General features: G+C 37.2%; 1 protein-coding gene across 7 annotated transcripts in view; it reads right to left on the minus strand.

Annotated features, from left to right (window-relative positions):
- Positions 1–20,379, minus strand: part of BDP1 (B double prime 1, subunit of RNA polymerase III transcription initiation factor IIIB) — a 91,853-nt gene that overhangs the window by 51,733 nt on the left and 19,741 nt on the right. For 6 of the 7 annotated variants that reach the window (XM_039545314.1, XM_039545313.1, XM_039545312.1 and 3 more), the window contains 14 exons: positions 20,118–20,172; positions 18,962–19,105; positions 16,769–17,053; positions 14,907–15,078; positions 13,618–13,774; positions 12,159–12,241; positions 10,465–10,627; positions 6,795–6,886; positions 5,851–6,007; positions 5,097–5,182; positions 3,747–3,978; positions 2,951–3,147; positions 1,884–2,094; positions 1,003–1,196 (listed from right to left, as the gene is read on the minus strand). In XM_039545314.1, the coding sequence (XP_039401248.1) occupies positions 1,003–1,196; positions 1,884–2,094; positions 2,951–3,147; positions 3,747–3,978; positions 5,097–5,182; positions 5,851–6,007; positions 6,795–6,886; positions 10,465–10,627; positions 12,159–12,241; positions 13,618–13,774; positions 14,907–15,078; positions 16,769–17,053; positions 18,962–19,105; positions 20,118–20,172 (2,228 nt within the window). The remainder of the gene's footprint in view (positions 1–1,002; positions 1,197–1,883; positions 2,095–2,950; positions 3,148–3,746; positions 3,979–5,096; positions 5,183–5,850; positions 6,008–6,794; positions 6,887–10,464; positions 10,628–12,158; positions 12,242–13,617; positions 13,775–14,906; positions 15,079–16,768; positions 17,054–18,961; positions 19,106–20,117; positions 20,173–20,379) is intronic. The other variant, XM_039545311.1, reaches the window with a different exon arrangement.

Genomic DNA, 20,379 nt, shown 5'->3' on the forward strand with positions numbered 1-20,379 from the left:
AACGGCTTCCGTATGAGGAGACTTGGACTTTTCAGCTTGGAAAAGAGATGACTAAGGGGAGATATGATAGAGGTCTATAAAATCATGACTGGTGTAGAGAAAGTAGATAAGGAAGCGTTGTTTACTACTTCTCATAACACATGAACTAGGGGTCACCAAATGAAATTAATAGGCAGCAGGTTTAAAACAAAAGGAAGTATTTCTTCATATAAACACACAGTCAACCTGTGGAACTCCTTGCCAGAGGATATTGTGAAGGCCAAGACCATAACAGGGTTCAAAAAAGAACTAGATAAATTCATGGAGGATAGGTCCATCAATGGCTGTTAGCCAGGATGGGCAGGAATGGTGTCCCTAGCCTCTGTTTGCCAGAAGCTGGGAATGAGTGACAGGGAATGGATCACTTGATGATTACCTGTTCTGTTCATTCCCTCTGGGACACCTGGCACTGGCCACTGTTGGAAAACAGGATACTGACTTATATGGACCTTTGGTCTGACCCAGTAGGGCCATTCTTATGAAACAAGCACAGAAACCATTTCCTTGCTTTATCAAAATAAAATAAATAAATAAAAGCAAAGTTTCAGTAGTTTATGTTTAACACAGTACTGTACTTTGCTTTATTTTGGTCCCTGCTGCCTGATTGCGTATTTCCAGTTCCACATGAGGTATGTGGTTGACAAGTCACTTCATAACTCTAGTGTTCATAACTCTGAGGTTCTACTGTACATCCAATTTTCATGAAAATGCTGAGGTAAGTCATTCCACTGAAAATATCACATTTACCACCCTGAGGTTAATATATACTCATTCTAAGTGCAGGGTAGAAATAATTCAATTAGAGGACAGTTCAGCATTTACTATGCAAAAATAAAGAAGTTCGATGTAAAGAGGTACATCTAGCTAATTTATTTAGCCAGTTGAAAACCTGGAGACTGATTTCGTTTTGTAACTCCCTCACTATTATTTTCAGGAAATAAAACAAAGGAACAGAACCTTTACCTGGCAGCAACAGTTGAAGTCTTCTCCTGGTTATCTGCAGATGGAAGAGACACATTTTGTTCACCACTCTCAGATCCTGAAAGCTTCTTAGGGGACTGAAGGCTTATTGGGGTTGCAAATACTTCTTGAGAGTCTGCGGAGTCTTCTTTTTCTAATGGCTGACAGGATGGCAAGACTTCACATTTTGCTGCTTTCTAAAAGACACATTAAGAGTGTAAACATCTGAACTAAAACACTCAAATATATTATGCTACACAACTGAAAAAAATACTTATAATTTAAGCAGAAGAGACAAAGTTCATTAAGATTACTATTAAACATTGTCTGAATTTTTCCCTGGCTGTCCAGTGTCCACAAATGAAGGGCCCCAATTTTTGCCCAATACTGAGACATACAGAAATTTAAATGTCTGTCAGCAAGAACTGGCATGGGGCCCAACACAACAGGTTTAATATTAGAGTCCTGTACTTCAGGGGAATGAGCCATGTCTGCTTTAAAACTGAACTGGAGATTACTGTGGATTATTTCTTTGATATTTTACGATAGCACTTTTGTTTCTGAGCTGAGTGGACTTCTGAGCAGAGGGAATGGCAAGAATGAAGACAGACACCTGGACTGCTAATGATGGAAAATAACTGACTATTTGAACTATTACTCTGCCACAGAAGGCTTGTTCTTCACAGTACATTTTCATACAGTACTACATGGAAATTTTTATTTTTCTAAGCTTTTACAGATTTCCTGGTTCAACAAGGATAAACTTCTATGTAAAAATTCTGCCAATGTTTTTCATCAGTTGCACCTACAATAATGCACATAAATGCAGCTTTTCAAAGACACCCCCAAAGTCTCCACTCTAATTAAAAAAAATCCAAACTTACATCTAGGTCAGGAAGCATGCTGCATTTACTGTCACACTGTGTCAAACTGTTGTCTTTTTCAGTGCTGTCCTCTGATACATCTTTATCCACTCCTGGAACTTCCCCTCCTCCAGCTTCCTTTCCTAAATTTGATTTTGGCCTCTGAAATTGATTCCTCAATAGATGTGTTGTCTGAACAGCCATTTCTTCTTGCTGAGAACTTCTTGCATCTCTGTTAAACCAAAGAAAATATGTAAAGAAGCAATATGGCAACAACCATATAGCCTAGGTCCCACACATGGTACAGCACTCAACAGTGCAACTGAAACTAACACAAGACCTTCTGTAAAACAACTATTCCTCAATATAGTAGTTAAGCATGCAATCCACAGCTTCCAATTACTTAGATTGTTGCCAAAGGTTAATAGGGATATGAGAAGGAAGCCAGCACATGACAAAACTATAAAATAATGGGCGGGCAAGCAAAGAGATGTCTTGCTAAAAGCAGCAACTTTTGGATTAATACAGCCCTGAGTCTTATTTTATGAGGAATGTGTCATTCACTACAAGTTTAACTGTCTCACAGCATCTGAAACCTCATATAAGATCTAAACCCAATTTTCAAAATGTGGCACCTCAATCTTAAAAGCAAATTCAAATTCCATATTTTAAAGTTCAAATGAGTACTTAGGTATTCGTAGGTAAGAACTGTATTGAAGTCTAGACCTACAGATTCCGGGCATCCTATAAAAAATCTTTAAGTTTGAAAATTGGACTCACAATCCAAGATCCTTTTTTATAGCATTTACACTTTAAAGAGGACTATTCAAGGAATTCTTTTAGGCTTTAAAAAGAAATAAAATGTATTAAAGGGGAACTAGTTATTAGCCATCTTGTCTGAAATCCTACTGCTTTCAGGTTTACTTTAAAAAATCCAGCGTTAAAGTGATCTGTTAGATATGCTTAGTTAAAAATTAGTTTAATGTTTACTTTGATGATGCTAAATGTGAGCGCTGAATTTGAAGATTAATGTGTTAGTTCTGTGGAGACATCCAATGCTTCTGCATTTCCCCTTTCCTTAAACTTACCCTGTACCAAAATCTGAACCATCTTCCAAATCATCCACAGATAATGACTCCTTTTCTTGTTCACAACTCTCAGATCCCAAGAGTTTCTCTTGGGAATGCTGTTTTACATGCACTGAGACCACCTTCTCAGTTCCTGCAGTGGCTTCTTTTTCTGATATCTCAGACCACAGCAGGATGTCTTCATTACCTGTTGCATCCTAAAAGGAGCAACAATTTTCCTCATTAAAAAGATTTGAAAAAGCTCTTCTCTATAGGAAGGAAAGTAATGAAAAATAACGTACGTTTTGCAAAAGCAATTTAAAATTTAATATACCCTTAAACAAGCCTCCCCTCACTCAGAGGCACATCAAGTACTATCACTAGGTATTTGTAAAATAAAGAAAATGATTTAAGATTCCAAATCCTTAATATTTGTTTAGATTTAAAATATTACAAACTGTCTTTCATGTCTCTGAAAGATATGAGTTTGGATTCTGTATTTCCCATTTTATAGCTGTTATCACAGACAAGGTAAGGAATGCAACTCGCGGCACTTAAATTCTTGGGATGTAATCTGCTGCTCCAGTAGAAACACAGAATCTCCAAGTGCTTGAATTCAGATCCTAACAAGTTTCAGGTCACCTTTAAAAGGCAAGGTGGCTACAAGCTACCACAGGAATTCTGTGGATTGCACTTTGACCATCACTGCTCTAAGACATCTACTTGGGCTCCAGATAATAATACAATGCATTATATTATATATATATTAATAATACAGCTGCAAAGAAGTCTTAGAGCTCAGATAAAAGAAACTTACACCTGTGGTGAGGAGTGCACCACTTTTGTTTTCACAATGTAGCAAACTCTTCACTGTTTCTCCAACTTCCATTTTTTCATCTTCTACATCTTTTTTTGCTGTTGATACTTCTTGCCTTCCAGCTGCCCTTCCTACATTTGGTTTTGGCCTCTGCATTCGAGCTCTCATTAGTGGTGCTGGTTTAAGTACACTCTGTTTGCCACCTTCTTGTAAACAGGATATTTCTTTAGACCTGGAAAGGCGCACATTCAAAATAACAATGTCCCAGATTTTAAATCTAATAGCGAATAGTTCTTTAGTTTGTTAACAACTATAGGCACACAGACACATTATTTATTGCAAATTTAATGAAAGTTAGAAATATATACTCTAGACTAAAATGACATTTGACCCCACTAAAATGTAAGTTTGAAATGTTCAATTGCAAACATTTTTATAGAATGCATAGATAAACTCCATCCTCTGCCCTGCCATTATGAGACAGTTCATATTTTTAGACAGCAATAAGCCTTCTGACATCCTTACTCCAAGCACATGATCACATTAGTGTAATAAGATTGATGCATAGTTTTACAGAGAGCATAAAGTTTTAAAAAGCAACTAACATGTATAATTATCATCACTATATACCCTACCCAGATTTTCACTTCTCTGACCAAAAGTTTGAGTATTTCTTCCTGCTACAATTTATTTATTCATCTTCCCATCTCTTCAAGTCTCCATATCCCTTATTGAGTCTTAAGAATTTGTTTCTTTTTTTTACTACTCTACATCCTTCCTACAACATACACCACCACACAGGAGACACATTACACACATCATGATTCTGGCTGAGGAAGAAAAGTGCAAGAAACTATTAAAAAAAAAAACCAGAATAACCTGCCCACACTATAGGAAATTTCTTCCCAGCCCTAGACAGTTTGCAGTTAGCTTGTGCCTTGAAACATGAGGAGTTATGCCAGATAATGTTACTTTAAGTGTGAATTTTCTTACCCTTGTAAATGTCAAATCCTGTTATTTTCTGTCATATAAAAATATAAGAAATGCATGATTCTAACTTGCTTTACACTTAACAATTCAATTTGTTTTCTTTGAAGTGACTAGCTTTTCCTTTAACTGTTTGGCATTTATCTTACCTGCACCTTGTAAATAGTCCACGAAATTTCATCTGAACAACAGTGACACTATCTGCTCCACTTATTAAAATGCAAGTTGGAAAAGACTGCCAAAAATATAACTTAAGAGCAAAAGCTTTTATATTCACTATTCCATGCAACACTATCAGAAAGGAGAAGGCAGGGAAAGAGCTGAAAATAGCAGGATACGTCTCCCTGCTCTGTAAATACTTACTGTGATTCAGTCTCTGATACCTTCCCATCTTTTTCTGTAGTTTCCCCTCTGGTACTGTCAGGTGTGTTACCTTGGTCAGTACTCTGCTGAAGAGTAGAAAATTAAAATGAAGAAATGTAACCTTTGCATGGCTATATGAAAGATGTAATAAACAGTCGTGTTAGAACTGATAATAGCTGAGCCTAAAAGATACCAGGTTTGTAGGTGAAGGTGTAGATATGTCCTACACAGCAGAGGACCTTAGTCACAGAAGACATCTTGAGGCCACTGCACTGTGAAATCTAATGGAAACTATGTCCAACATCTACCCTTTTAGATGGTATGCTCTTTGGGGCAGGGACCATCACTTACTGTAAGTTTGTACAGTGCCTAGCACAATCAAGCTCGCAACCTGATTTTGGCCTCTAGGTTCTACCACAATATAAGTGATAAATGTAGAAAAATCCATTACACAGATTGTTGACTGAGACTTCTGGTTACATTCAGCAACAAAAGGACAAACAACAACATAGATTATTAGGGTTTGGAAGGGACCTCAAGAGATCATCTAGTCCAACCCCCTGCTCAAAGCAGGACCAATCCCCAAATGGCCCTCTCAAGGATTGAACTCACAAACCTGGGTTTTGCAGGCCAATGCTCAAACCACTGAGCTATCCTCCCCCGCAACATGATTAGGTATAGAGGCTTATTTTTCTAGACACTTGACAAAATACAAATGTTTATCATTTCCAGTTAGTTTTGTTCTGCTAAATACCTTTTCAATTGCTCCCTCAGGCTCTTGAGGAGTTTTGTCCTTTCCTTCACCTTGGACAGGAGCTTCTCTCTTCCCAGATGCTCCTACTACATTAGGTTTAAATCGCTGCCGACGCCCTCTCATTGCTGCTTTTTCAGTAACAGCTTTTTCAGTTTCTCTACACAAGAAAAAAAAGTATGGCATTCAGAATCAGCATTTGTGCCATTCAAGCCTATTTATGTCATCTCGGACATAAGAAAAGATGATTTTCAATGACCTGCACAATTTTCTTTATTAAAAAAGGATCTTAAATACAGTGTTGCCTTTGGGGTATTATTGGTTTTTTTGCATGTTTGTACATTTCTTTGACATGCAGAAGCTGCTTTTATCTGAAACACTACAGAAAATATTTGTAGTCAGTCTTTTGGCCCCTTCCACTAGCATTAGGTCTTCCAAACTCTGTAACAGAGTTACGTGGCTTACTCGCTATAGTTCCTGCTCCAATCTTCAGAAGCTAGGCATCAAGCTATGGAATGTGGGGAAGAATCAAAGTATACACCTTTATGAAAGTCTATTTTATCCCTGTGTAGTTTCAACTACTCCTCCCTGGACATCTTATCACTGAGTTTCCTCCCCACCCCCAGTAAGGTTCAAATCATCATTGATAAAGCTTCTGAGTTAAAGAGAATGGTTTGGTATTGTATGAAGTCTGGCTCTCTTCAGCCTCCCAGGAGAGGAGTGCAACACTTCCATGGTATTGCCATTCTATATTGTCCTGGGAAATCTAGAAGCCAAGTTAAGGTTTCACACCTGTCTCCTCAATTTGCACTTGCATCATAGTTCATCAGACCAGCCTATGGAAGGACTACAACAGACCACTGTAGGCAATAAACTAGAAGACACTGCAGTAAACAGTTAAGAGTTAAAGTAAAGATGATATGATAAACTGATCTCTGCATACTCACTGGGATTCAGTCTCTAAGGCTTTGATCTCTCTCCCTGTGGTTTCATCTCTGGTGATTTCAGCTGTGTTACCTTCACCAGCTTCCATGATACACTGAATTAAAATAAAAAATATTTTTTTATATAGAGGACAGAGAGATGAGAGATAGAGCATTTGAGTCAAATCTGATTTGCAAAGTCAGTGGTCAGATGGGGTATAATGCAGCTACATTCCCACTGTATACCCCATAAGTATCCTGCTTCGTTAACAGAAACCAAAAGCACCAACTAAACATGTCAGATCCTGGCCAGCATGGACTTCCAAGTGATCTCAGAGATCTTACCCATGATCAAGCAGCTTTGGTCATTGTCCCATCCCTGAAAATCCTTCAGCTAAATGTTGAAGGCCTCTCATCTGCTGAATGTTCTATTCTCCGGTCCCTAGCCTCCAAACATAAATGGATGTCATCTGCCTTCAGGAGACACATCAACTCACTTTCTCCAGCTGCCTTAACACCACAGGTTATGACCTCGTGAGTTACCCTTTGCATAGCAAATGGGGCCATGCAACCCATGTTAGAGCAGATCTTGCTGGCATGGAACCACTCCAATCTAATTCGGATCTCTGATGTTGAGAGAGTATCATTTCAAAATGGCAAAAAGGTACATGCACCATAACCAAGCCTGCCCTCCCCCAAATATTATTCCTAAGCTCCCACAGCCTGACATGTTTTAAAAGCCAACACACTACCTGGAGAGATAGAGAGTCAGATCAAAATGGAGTCGACTTTTTGGACTGGATTTCATTCTGTGGTCTTCACCTCATCCATGATCCAAACAGAGTACTTCTCATTCTCCCAGATGGAAGCAAGACTACTCCCCTGACCTCACCTGGATCACCATCACAGGCCATCACCTACTTCAAGCTATAAGCAGCATAATGAAAAACTTCCCACAGTCAACATAGTCTGATTTTTACCAAAGTTGGAGTAACCATACTTGTCATAAGCATCAATATTAACCCTTGCTGAAACTATCAGCAACCTGGCCCAGCTTCACACAATTCACACAACATCTCTACTGAAGCAACTTACATGCAATTCACACAAAAAAAATTAAAAAGCTGCCACCAAGTAAATTCCAAGAGGTTGTTATAAGTAAGGCCCTACTTGAATTGCAGGATGATCTTCAAACAATTGCCGCTGAGCTGCACAGAAAATCATAGAAGAAAAATAATAATGGACCTTTATTAATAGTGGTAATCTGGAAAAAGCAAGAGTAAACCTATTTGTTTAAAAAAATTGCTGGAACAATATAAACACTCAAGTATTATGTTATGCCTGCTAATTTTGTTGATAGCCAGACATTTTGATGCAACTATATTACATTCATTTAAAAAAAAAAAAAAAAGGAACTGGTACAATATAAAATTCAGAAGACAAAATCATAAACACAACTGCTAAAGAAATCAAGTCCAGTCACTTTAGCCTTTTACGATCATTGAATGTTAGTACAGTACTAACTGCATACTCAAAACGTATGCAAAATTGTGGACTGTGCAAAGTAAGCTAATTAAAATCAAAATTGTGGTGGAGGCCTAATATTGCAGGATCCGCAATTTCAGCAATATCACAAATGAAGTAGGGCCTGAGTTATACAACCTATATTCCCTGCCTAGATGAGGAGTTTGCAGAATTCCTCAAGCAATGTGAAGACGTGGCAATCCAGACATCACCACACATCTTTTAGACAGTTTGAACACTTCTAGAAGAGCGAGATGGGAGCAATCTACCATGGAACTAAACATATCAAGAGACAACAGCAAAACCTGGGCACTAATTAGAAAACTTGGTGCTGCTCAGAAGCATCCGGCACAGTGCCATTGTTCAGTCTCTCCAAATAGTATTGTTATCCCCCAGATAAATTCCGCAGAAGTGGATGAAGGACAGAAAGTTTGAAGGAGAGATAAAGAACAAATGGTGCAATACAAAGAGGGTATACCTGATGCTGAAAAAACCTCCAGCCTTTCACCGCAGATGAAATAGAATGGGCAATCAAAATACTGAAAACAGGTAAAGCCTGTGGGCTTGACAACAACGCCACCAAATTGCTGAAGAACAAGGGAAAATTAGCAGACAATGGCTACCCATGTTTCTAACTCGAGTCATCCAAAGAATAAAATACCCAAGATCTAGCAGAGAACAAAAGTAATAGCCCTGCCAAACCTGAAAAAGCCCAGTGACTTGCAAAATTACTACTTCCACATCGCTTTGCTAAGTTGCATGTACAAATTACTTGAAAGAACCTTCCCAATCACTGCGTTTTATCTTCGCAGTGATCTGCCTGGCAGTAAAGAACCAGGATTTCAGTCACATAGAAGAAGTCCCGAATGCTAACATGAAAGATATGGCTCATTGTAAAAGATGGAGACTTAAACCTATCACCAAAAAGACAGCATCCAGTTGCTTTCCTCTATACCACACAAAGGCCAACAAACAGCTCAATATCTTCCCAAATGGACACAGGCTGGACAATGACCCAAAGCCAGTGTATCTGGGTGTCACACTGGACCACATCTTGATTTCCCAGGAATGCCTTACTAAGATACTGCTGAAAATAAAAACAGCCAACAACCATATCAGCAAATTAGCTGGTTCTACCTTGGGAGCTAATGTACAGAAACTCTGGGCTTGCCTTATGCTATTTTGTATAATAATAATAAATAAAAAATAATAATTGGAGATATACCAATCTCCTAGAACTGGAAAGGACCTTGAAAGGTCATTAAGTCCAGCCCCCTGCCTTCACTAGCAGGACCAATTTTTGCCCCAGATCCCCAAGTGGCCCCCTCAAGGATTGAACTCACAACCCTGGGTTTAGCAGGCCAATGCTCAAGCCACTGAGCTATCCCTCCCCTCTCTCCAGTGTGGCTAAGCTCTTTTCATACAGGACTAACAGACACTCAGCTACATGAAACCATGCATATAATAGGTACCATTAACCAATTAACCTGGCCTGGCTGCTGGTTTTGTCCAATATCAACTCTCCTGACATTAGGTGAGAAGTCACCTTGCAGAATCTGCACCTTAAGGTGCAAGACATGTCACATCTACCCCTATTTAAAAATGTGTTTAATCTACCAAGCCATCATCTCAGTTCAAGTCACTGCTTTGGGACAATCATAGAAGATTAGGGTTGGAAGGGACCTCAGAAGGTCATCTAGTCCAACCCCCTGCTCAAAGCAGGACCAATCCCCAGACAGGTTTTTGCCTCAGTTCCCTAAATGGCCCCCTCAAGGATTGAACTCACAACCCTGGGTTTAGCAGGCCAATGCTCAAACCACTGAGCTATCCCCGTCCCAATTCCCCTAAGGAACCTCAATTTCACCTCCAGGTGCCAAGAACAAACTTCAAACATGGCCAATGACTATCTTGTGAGAGATCCACTAAGTCCATCCCCTGGTTTTGACATTCCATGCCCTCTTTGGATAAAGCTCAACTGCTTCAGATGTGAAATAATCAGATATGCTGCTAATCACTAAAACCAACACGCTTGACTGGATCATCTATGTATAAGCAATTGCTATACAAGTGGTCAGATGAGCCATAGAACAGGTCCCCAAGATTTAGGAAATCAACTTTTACATATAACACAAAATTGTTAGCATTTGCAATTAACATTGCTGCTCCCCACCATTTTTTCAGCCCCTTCCGTAGGCTCTGGAGAAGAAATCTTGACCTCAGATTTCTCTTGGACTTCTGCTTCTGTCTTTCCAGATGCCCTTGCTAAGTTGGGTTTAGGTCTCTGCAGGCGTTCTCTCACGGATGGCTTTCCAGCAGCAGCTTTTTCAGTTTCCCTTAAGATACAAAAACAATAGCTTATAATATTCACAGCAAAGAAATCCAGTACTCTGTATGATCAAATATATCCTCCAAAAACATGTTACCTACATATTCCATACAATAAAACAGTAACTGACAGAATTCATTACTGTGTTCTATGCCATTTGTGGGTATGCTTTATTTCTTGAAAGTACAGAATCTTTTGTAAGTGTGTAAGGACACTCTTCATAAGTTTACTGGTTTTCAGCACTGTATGGGGCCACACCTTTGAAGAGAATATTAGAAAATGTAACCGTTCCAGGGTGGATAAAAAATATATTTTTTTTTAAAAATAAAAAAATATTTTTATGGTTATTTGAATTATTAGAAGTTTTATTTTTAAAAATAAACCTGTTTAAAATGAAATCGGAATTTAACACAAAATATGTTAAGGCCTAAACTGATAATCTCTTAAAACATTTAAGTATAAAATATGCTGAATCCATGAACCTCTATCAAAAACCTCAGAATTAAAGGCTGCTTTCCTATATAAAGAAAGAATCAGGTGGAAAACATCTAACTTTTGAGGTCAAGCTTTATAAATATAGCACAATAGGTCAGCCTAAGTAATTTAGGAGACTCTCTCATTTTCAAGAGACTTAGACAAGACTTTCACTGAGGCATATTCGAAAATTTTCTCAGGCTGACCTGAAATAATCAGTTTAATTGACTACATTTAATTCCTCTGTTCCTTTAATAAATAATTTAGTTGTAAATTTGAAACATGTTTTGGATACATAAACTTCTCTTATCAAAACATTTAAGGTTGCATTGTTTAATAAAAATAAGTTTTGTATACTGTTGTGTGTTTCATTAAATTCCAGTTACAACCCTAATGCAGCTTGACACAAAACATGAAAAAGGCAGTAGTCCCAGGCTGGAGACAGCAGAAGGAAGTTAGTATGCTGTAGTATGGCATAAAGATCAGGAGATCTGAATAGTACACTACTACATAGTAGATTAATTCAATCCCCACCCCTTACTCATTCAGTGCTATTATCCTGACAATGAACCCCCAAGATCTTGGTATACTAAGGGCTTGTCTATACTAGCCGCAGGATCGGCGGGCAGCAATCGATCCACCGGGGCTCGATTTATCATGTCTAATATATAAGTGGTACTCCACCGGAGCGAGAGGCACAGGCGGAGTAGACTGGAGAGCAACTCACCGCAGTGAAGACAGTCAGTAGCTCTAAGTTATTCACATAACTGAAGTTGTGTAACTTAGATTGACTCCCCCCACCCCAGCCCTAAGTTGCACAAGCTGTAACTCTCACTAAAACCAAAATAACCTGCTTGTCCCTATGCAACATTTTGAAGTTTACTATAAGCGCCATTCTTTGGCAACAGAAACTTAGTTATATTTGAAGTATTTTTAAAATAAATAAAGAGAAACAAAAGATCACCTGCTGTGCCATGTGAACAGATACCTACCCACCCCCAAATTAGAGAAATATAGATTTAACTCTCAGTGGACTACTAGTGCTAGGCAGAACAACTACTCACATTGTTTCAGATTTAGAATCATGGCTTTTTCCTGCTGTACTTTTCTTTTCATCTTGTTTATATAAATCACATACTTCATTGTTCTATGTGGAAACAAAGTAATATTTAGAACTCCTGATTCCTGCAATAGTGAAGAAACTCTTGCTACAAGACAGTTAAATATTGGTGTCAAATGAAAGTGAACACAAGGCTTTTTTTTAAATCTTTCAGTTAAATCAAGTGAGTGAGATTCTAGTACCAATTTTAACTATTGTTGGCTGTAGGCTTTAAATCTTTCTACCAGAGATCACTAGGCATTATTGCAAAAAGCAAGAATGATAAAGGGAATTATTCTTGATCAACAGATATGGCAAAATATAAAGTCTACCTATTATATAAGAACAAAAGCATTTCTGCTACATAAAATTATTTGTCCTCCTTTTATCTACAGTGGTTTCATCACATAAATATCCTCAAAGGGGTGTATTTCCTGTACTGACTGGTTTGGCATTTTCAGATTGCAAAGGAAATTTATTATGCATCAAATTAATTTCACTTAACCACAGAACATGTAATCTACAACGTAAAAACATTACTGATAGTAACATAAGCATTCTGATTGTGATGACTTGAGACTCCAGGTTTTTCTTAAGGCTGTCCTTCCTGTTACAATAGCAGTATATTGTCATAGCTAGTTGGCCTGAAAACATATCTGCTTAGTTCTGGTTTGTATGCAGGACTGAGGCACATTACAGGGTCCAGGCTATTCTGTCCACTCCATTTCTTCTGAGGCAGAAGAGTGCTGTATTTCTATAACACCTCCCACTCAAGGAATTCAAGGTGCTTCACAAAGATTAGAATTAGCCAGCCTCCCAGTAAAAATGGGGAAGTTTGCTTATTTTTTACATCTAAACTAATGGTGAAATTGAGGGTCAAGAGTTTAAGCGACTTGCCCAAAGTAGCATAGGAAGTATCTCCTGACCCCTCCCATGCTTCAGCCACAAGACCATCTTTTGTCTTAGAAAGATTAAAAAATTAAAGGAATCCTTCAGACAAGCATTACTAGTTATGCTAGCAAGCACATAGTACCAAGTCCCCGCAGGACTGGGCTCCAAGACAATGAAAAACATTGAATTTTAATAGTGGAATTTTCTCCTTCATAATCTTTGTTTTGGAAAGGTAATGAACAGTTTAAACAGCAACTTTAAATTTTTGCACTATGAGATAAACCCAATCCAAACATGATATTCCTTGAATCTGTTTGGTCTACTAAAATAAAACCAATAAAAGTCATTTATCCCACTGACTGGCAATTTATTTAACTTCTGGTGATATTTCCATGTTTAATGACTTCGTGTGCTGAGCTGTATATGAGTATGTTATGAGATATTTATCAAATAAATATTTATTTTATGTGATTGCTACTAGTAATGTGAGAAGGATTTCTGGAGACCAAAAAGATCCATAAAAACAAAGATACCTTTGCTTCACTGGTCTCTTCACCATTTCCTTTTTTATTTCTGGTACCTGAACCTTGAGATTTTGAAGGTTGCCAATCCTGTGATCCAGAGATGATATCTGGGGTTTCTGGTTCAGAGGATTCAGTTTCTATTAATCCAGCACTAGTATCTTGAAAGCTGAAAATAAGGCATTCAGAGAAAATGTAACATCAGTACTTTTTCACACACAAGTTAATCAGGGCTGCAAGATCAAATTGAACTATGGAGTTATTAAATATACAGTGCGACCACTGTGTATTTGCCCAACTGGACAATCTACAGAAATTTTAAGCGTTCTATCAAACCTGCCAAATCTTATGACTGCCAACTTCATTCCCTTCATCTAAATAAAAGTTCTTGCAACCAAATACAGAAGCTCTGAAAAGCTTTGGTTTAACTTAATAAAATGCCTTTTAAGCACTGCAGATGAAGAATTATTTTAAAAGCAAAAAAGCTTTTGAATATTCTGAATTGGCTCCAAGGAATTCTCTCATTTTATGGAGAAAATTTAATATGGAACAGAGAATATCAAGAAGAGCTTCATCAACACAATGAAGTTCTACTTCAACTCAGAAACGGTTATTAAAAGTGTTATAGTTCTTCCATAAATATCTTGTCACTTACAAAACATCAATAATATCTGTGTAACAGCGATAAGAAAATCTCCTTAGGAAACATGGAAATTAGTGACACAAAGTGAAGTGTTAGATACGGTAAAAAAGTTTCTCAAAGTTCCTGACCAAAAACAATTGCATCTTTGAGAAAACCTGGTTATGTTTCAACTCAGTATTAAACTAAGTATACTTTTGTTTCCCCACAAGTGTTACAGAAGACACATTTTATAGTAAAAAGTGTACAGAACCCCTCCTTCTCCCCATCTCCGCCACAAAGTACAGTAGTAATGTTACTAAGCTCTACTTTAGTGGCACCATCACATTTTCCTTAAAGCTTTAGGGAAAGGTTTGGAATAAGTCACTGGTCTTGATGTTCATCCCAAAAATAAGAGAAATTTTGGATTTAAAGAATCACTAAATGGGGGTTTAGCATTAATTTTTATTAAGTTAAGAGGAGGTTTTCAGGGTAAGGATCATGTTGTAGGTATAAAATTAACGTGAGTCCACCACCCTTGAGGGCAAAGCTTGACAACACATGGAAACCGAAGACCCTGTCCATCTTCACCAATGAATATGATGGTAAGAATGAAAAAAACAAAAACAAAACTAATTTTAGCAAGAAATTGTTTGATTTTTGTGTTTGTAGCAAAAGTTACCTGGTTAAATTGAGATCACTTTCTTCAGTTTTATCATTCAGTTGTAAGCAGGAGTGTGATTCTTGCTCCACCAGAACAGGAGTCTCATCCACATTTTCTTGATTAAGAACATCCAGTTCCTCCCCACATTCAGCATGATTATCACTGTTCATACCAGACACTGCATTTTTTTCTGTTAGCAAATTGTTAAGTGTTTAATATGTATTTCCAGAAAATGCCTGGTAAGTACAGATTCCAAAACATTCACAAGAGAAAACACTAACACACGTAACAAAAATAGGGCTTCAATGTTAGAAGTTATTTTGAGAACCAAATTGAGACATCCGAGAGGGACCTGAATTTCAGAAAAATCTGGCATTTAAAGTGTTTCTGACTGGACAGCTCAAAAATTAAGGCAACCAAAAAAAAAAAAATCACTTCACTTTGAAAGTTCAGACTTATGTGTATAGATAGCTAAACTTTGAAACTTTGGGCTAAATCCAGATTTGTTGCTACGATCAGGATAAAGAAAGTCACTGTCTTCCAACTGAGTAAAATGAAGTCTATAAAGAAAACAATATTGTGTTTGGAGATTTTGTTTTTAAATAATGGTTGCGTCATTGAACAGATATCAACTGTCCCTTAATGAAAATGATGCAACCTTTTCCATTACAAATTGTAGGCTTATGTAATTATAAAGGTTATACTGTAATTTATAGTAAAATTGAAAAGGAATTCAGGTTAAAATTTTAAACATTTTCTTTGCCTACATTAATCAACAATCAAAGAGGTTTAAAAAAATCTAAATTTAATTTACTGGTTTGCACCCCATTCAGTTTGGAGCTTCTAGGCAGTTTCACCATCCAATTTTCACATAATAATACTGCAAAGTTTTAAACACTTCTAAGGAAAATTTCTACATCTCAACAAAAACTAGGTTGATTTTTTTAAAATTAAAATATTTTAATGGGGGCTGTTTGGAGATGTGTTTTTAAAAAATTTATATTTGGGGCCAAAACTACCTGACAGTGCCCTTTAAAATGAAACATGCCATAAAATTTTCACCAAAAGGCTTATGAATTCATGATATTTTTTCCCAACTACATTTTCAAGGGTGATCCATACTGTTTATTAACATAGCTGAGATCTCACCTGTGCGACCACAGTGGTTTAAACCAAACAATATTCCATAATAGATTGTTGTAATGTGATATCAGAAGTTATATCTAAAGACTACCATAAAACGTCAGGTAGTCCAGAAAGTGGTAGCGCTCTTGCTTAGAGGTGCTTCATAAATTATGTCTGTGCTTGGTCTGCAATGAAAGATCCAATTTGTTTCCATACGTCATTCAACCTGTTTTCACTTCAAAACCTTCAATGGTTTGGAGTCCTGGGTACCAAAGAGATGAACTCTCTCCCTATGCAGTAAATGGCACTTGGTATCAACCAAGGTACTGAAGGTAATAGCCCTCCTGTTTAAAAAGAGAGGGGACTGGCTGCCAGGCACTTTTTGAGAAATGAGCTTTAGTTGAGGGCCTCTCTCCCCCAGTGGTCTGTTGATCTTCAGAGCACACTGCAAAGCCTGTGTATTCTCCCAGGCTTCTGAGAAGGAGGTGGATTAAAGAGGGTACACAGGTAAACTAAGAGAGGATGGTAATTGTTAGACCCAAATTGAATGAAAACAATTACTATCCTCTCTGAACCAACAATAGTACCTACATGTTATAATTTTTTATACCATACAAAGGCCCAAAGAGAACACACCAAGTATTTCCATAGGCTAAAATTTGAGATTTATAATCCGACGGGGTAGTTAATGCACAAGAAACTGGGACAATGCCAACAGCAGAAGGATGGATTATGGTTGAGCATTTTAATCTTACTTTTATTGCTGGATTTCCCCCCCTTAGCTGGTTTTGGGGGGGAAGCTCCCTCTTCAGCCAGATTCTCCACTTCCAGTTCAGAATCATCTTTTTTCTTCTTTTTCCTCTTCTTCTTGGTTGTCACTGGCTCCAATATAATCTGTTCTTCTGTCTGTTCAGAGACACTCAGAGATTCTTCATTCTCCTTCTCAGCTGTCCCAGCATCCACTTCTGTTTCTGCATCAGAAATTCTGACACCCTGAGGATCATCCTGGTCATTATCTGCTTCTCCACTGACAACTTTAGCTATCAAAGACAATACAGTTCCAGATAAATATACTAGCATTATAAACTAGGAATCTCAAAAGGTCTTTCCTTTATCAATGTCTGGTGCATTCATCTATCCATGGCAATATGCTGTCAGATATAGCAATAGAGCCGTAAAGAAATGTTTTGGCAAACAACCAACCAGACGCAATCAAGTCTCAGCACTGGTTAACTGATGCTGCATCACACATTTGGGGGACAGTCCTTGTATCCGAGACTGTTAAAAATGTCATTCTATACTCAATGCACATCACTTTGTCCTTGTGGTTTTTAAGTTGAGTAGTTACACTGACTTTACTACATCATGAAAAGTAGGTACTTGTCTTCCTGGGGAAAAAACCCTAATATTGTGGGTAGAGCTTAATTTGTGGCTCCATATGGCATATTATGCTATGGTAGTTCAAAGAATTTATCTAATTACTTTTACTATATACTATAGTACTCAGAAGTATTAGGAACCTAAACTTTCTAGGAAGATTGTTTTCTGGTTTTGGGAAACAGCTTCTAAAAATGACTCAATTACTTTTTTCTTTTTAAAACATTCTGAAATACTAATAGTCAATCACCGCAAAAATCTTGATTTGTATACAGTGTTAAACGTGATGAGTAACTGTTTTTACTTTTGTCACTTTAGAGACTAACGAATTTATTTGAGCATAAGCTTTCATGGGCTACAGCCCACTACGAAAGCTTATGCTCAAATAAATTTGTTAGCCTCTAAGGTGCCACAAGTACTCCTGTTCTTTTTGCGGATACAGACTAACACGGCTGCTACTCTGAAACCTGTTTTTTACTTTGCATTTTAATACTTTCACATTAATTTTTGCAATTCTCCTCCCCACCAGTATAAGTGACAAATCCAAAGTGCAGCACAAGAGTAAAAAAACCATGCCTTTTCTACTACATTAAATACAAAATAGTTGTGGGCTAAAAAATAAACCTAAAAACTTAACATTTTACATTTGGTGTGAAATCCACCAGGTAGGAAAAGACAGCATGATTTCCATTAACGCATATTCATAATCTTATCTAGTAATTTCAGGCAAGTAAATTTCTAAAGACAACAATGGTCTTTAAGACTGTCTACTTCCTAGACAGTCTCATCTTTGTAAAAACTTTTCACATATTGTTCTCAATGCCATTTTTCCTGAAACAGTTTTTGACAGTTCAGAGAGTCACAAAATTACATTTAAAAAACTATAAATAGTTTTACACTACTGCTAAAGCAAAACATGCATAAAAATTAATGAAATTCTTTTCAAAAGCATTGAAGTACTATATAAAAAATTAAAAGATTAAGAGTAACTAGAAAATAAATCTTATGCTTTATTTTAAACTAAGAAAGTGAGCCAGCTAAATGAATCTCACTAAAGAGAATTATACTTGCAAGTTTATAGTGGGTGAAGGCAAGTCAAAACTATAGTAACATGAGAAACTGGATCTAGAGAAATCAAAATCACCTAAATAAGAGTGTATCAATATGAAGGGCTTTCAATGCCTGTGCCAAAGCCTTACAGTGAATTTGTGAGCACCCTATGAAGATATTTATTAACAGATCAAGTTGAAATACTCCAAAAAAGAAATACAAGATTCCAAACCAACTGTAACTTGGATAAGGCAGTACAATTTTATTTCATATAAGATACCTCTCTAGAAATCAGCTAATACTATCCTCTAAATGAGCAAATTAAGAACTGAAAAAAGTCCTTCTAGGAATCCAGTGATGTCACACAAGGCTCCCATTGCCTGAAAGAAATCTGTTCAGAACAGTGAAGTATGACATGTCTTAGAAGATTTTTTTCACTTGTTCAATGACCCAATAGTGAAGCACTAAAACAGTATTATTCCGTATTACTATCTTGAACAGAAAATTCTAAAATTAAGTACCTTTTTGCTTTTTCCGAGATTTGTGTGGCTTCTTCTCTTTTGAACTTTGTCTTTTAGTAGCTTTTTGCTTCTTCTTTTTCTCATCTGCCAGTACCTCCTCAAGCAACTGGGCAAAGAATTCAAAGTCAAATGGTCGCTTTTCCTCTGTTCAATTAAAAGAGTGAAATATAAAAGGTAATATTTCACAATTAATAAAGTTATTCAAGCTTCTGCTTTCTTAAAACAAATAGTTCATTTATGATTTCCATGCCCAACCACCACTTTCCATACTGCACGTTTCATGACTAGTCAGTTTCTTTTATAGGAGTGGCACTGAAAGCTTGCAGAGACCAGAGGAAACATATTAGGCGTGCAGAAGCTTAATTTTAAAACAAAGGTAAATGAAAAAACCCATAGCATCTAAGGTATGTCTACACTGCCCACGTTACAGTGTGGCCACGGCAGCGCTGTGACGTGAGCAGTGTAGACATGCTATATCACCGGGGAAAGCTCTCCCGGCAATAAAAAACCCACCCCGAACAAGCAGTGGTAGCTTTATCACCAGGAGTGCAGCTTCTGGCATTAAAGAGCTATCTATACTGGCACTTTTCAGCGCTAAACCTTTGGTCACTCAGGGGTGTGTTTTTTCACACCCCTGAACGACTAAAGTTTTAGTGTTGAAAGTGGCAGTGTAGACACAGCTTCACATAATTGCTTTGAAAATTCTGAAAAACAACAAATATTCAGGTTGCATCACAATATCAAATTATGAACCACTGTGCTAAATGAAGTAGACACTCGCATTTCATGAAAGTAAGAGTAGTACCTATACAGCACTTGTCATTCAAGATTCTCAGAGTGCTCTACAATTAGTAACTAATGGATCCTACATGTGAGATAGTTAAATATTACTCCCCATTTCACAGAAAGACTCTGAGGCACAGAAAAAGTATATGCTTAGCCCAAATTAGACACCAAATCAACAGAGCTGGGACTAAAAGCTAAAAATTTTACTTTCAGTCTTGTACTTTAACCACTACATTAACCTCTAAATGTTAAGTATTACAAACAAACACCCTGTTGTAGAATTAATTTATTGGCTCAAACAAACTAAAGCATAAAAAAATTACATATTCATAACTAAATTCTTCTGATCAGGTGTTAAGTAAAAACTTACTGAACGCTTTATCTATCCTCCATCCATTTGCTTTTTCCTCACGTTTAAACTTGTTCTGAAAAAACGTATACTGTAAATTATATTAATCCTTCTCCACTAAGCAAATCTTGCAGTACTACAGATATAAAAGGTAGCAAATCAGGATAAAAATACTCCTTTAGTTAGTGAAAAGGTTGCCCACAAGGAAATAAAAGTTGTAACTAACACAGTGGTTTGATTTACAAGTGTATCTAGTCAAATTAGGAAGTTTAACTAATTTGTA

This window comes from Mauremys reevesii, linkage group 6 (genome assembly GCF_016161935.1).
Source record: "Mauremys reevesii isolate NIE-2019 linkage group 6, ASM1616193v1, whole genome shotgun sequence".
Lineage (NCBI taxonomy): Eukaryota > Metazoa > Chordata > Testudines > Geoemydidae > Mauremys > Mauremys reevesii.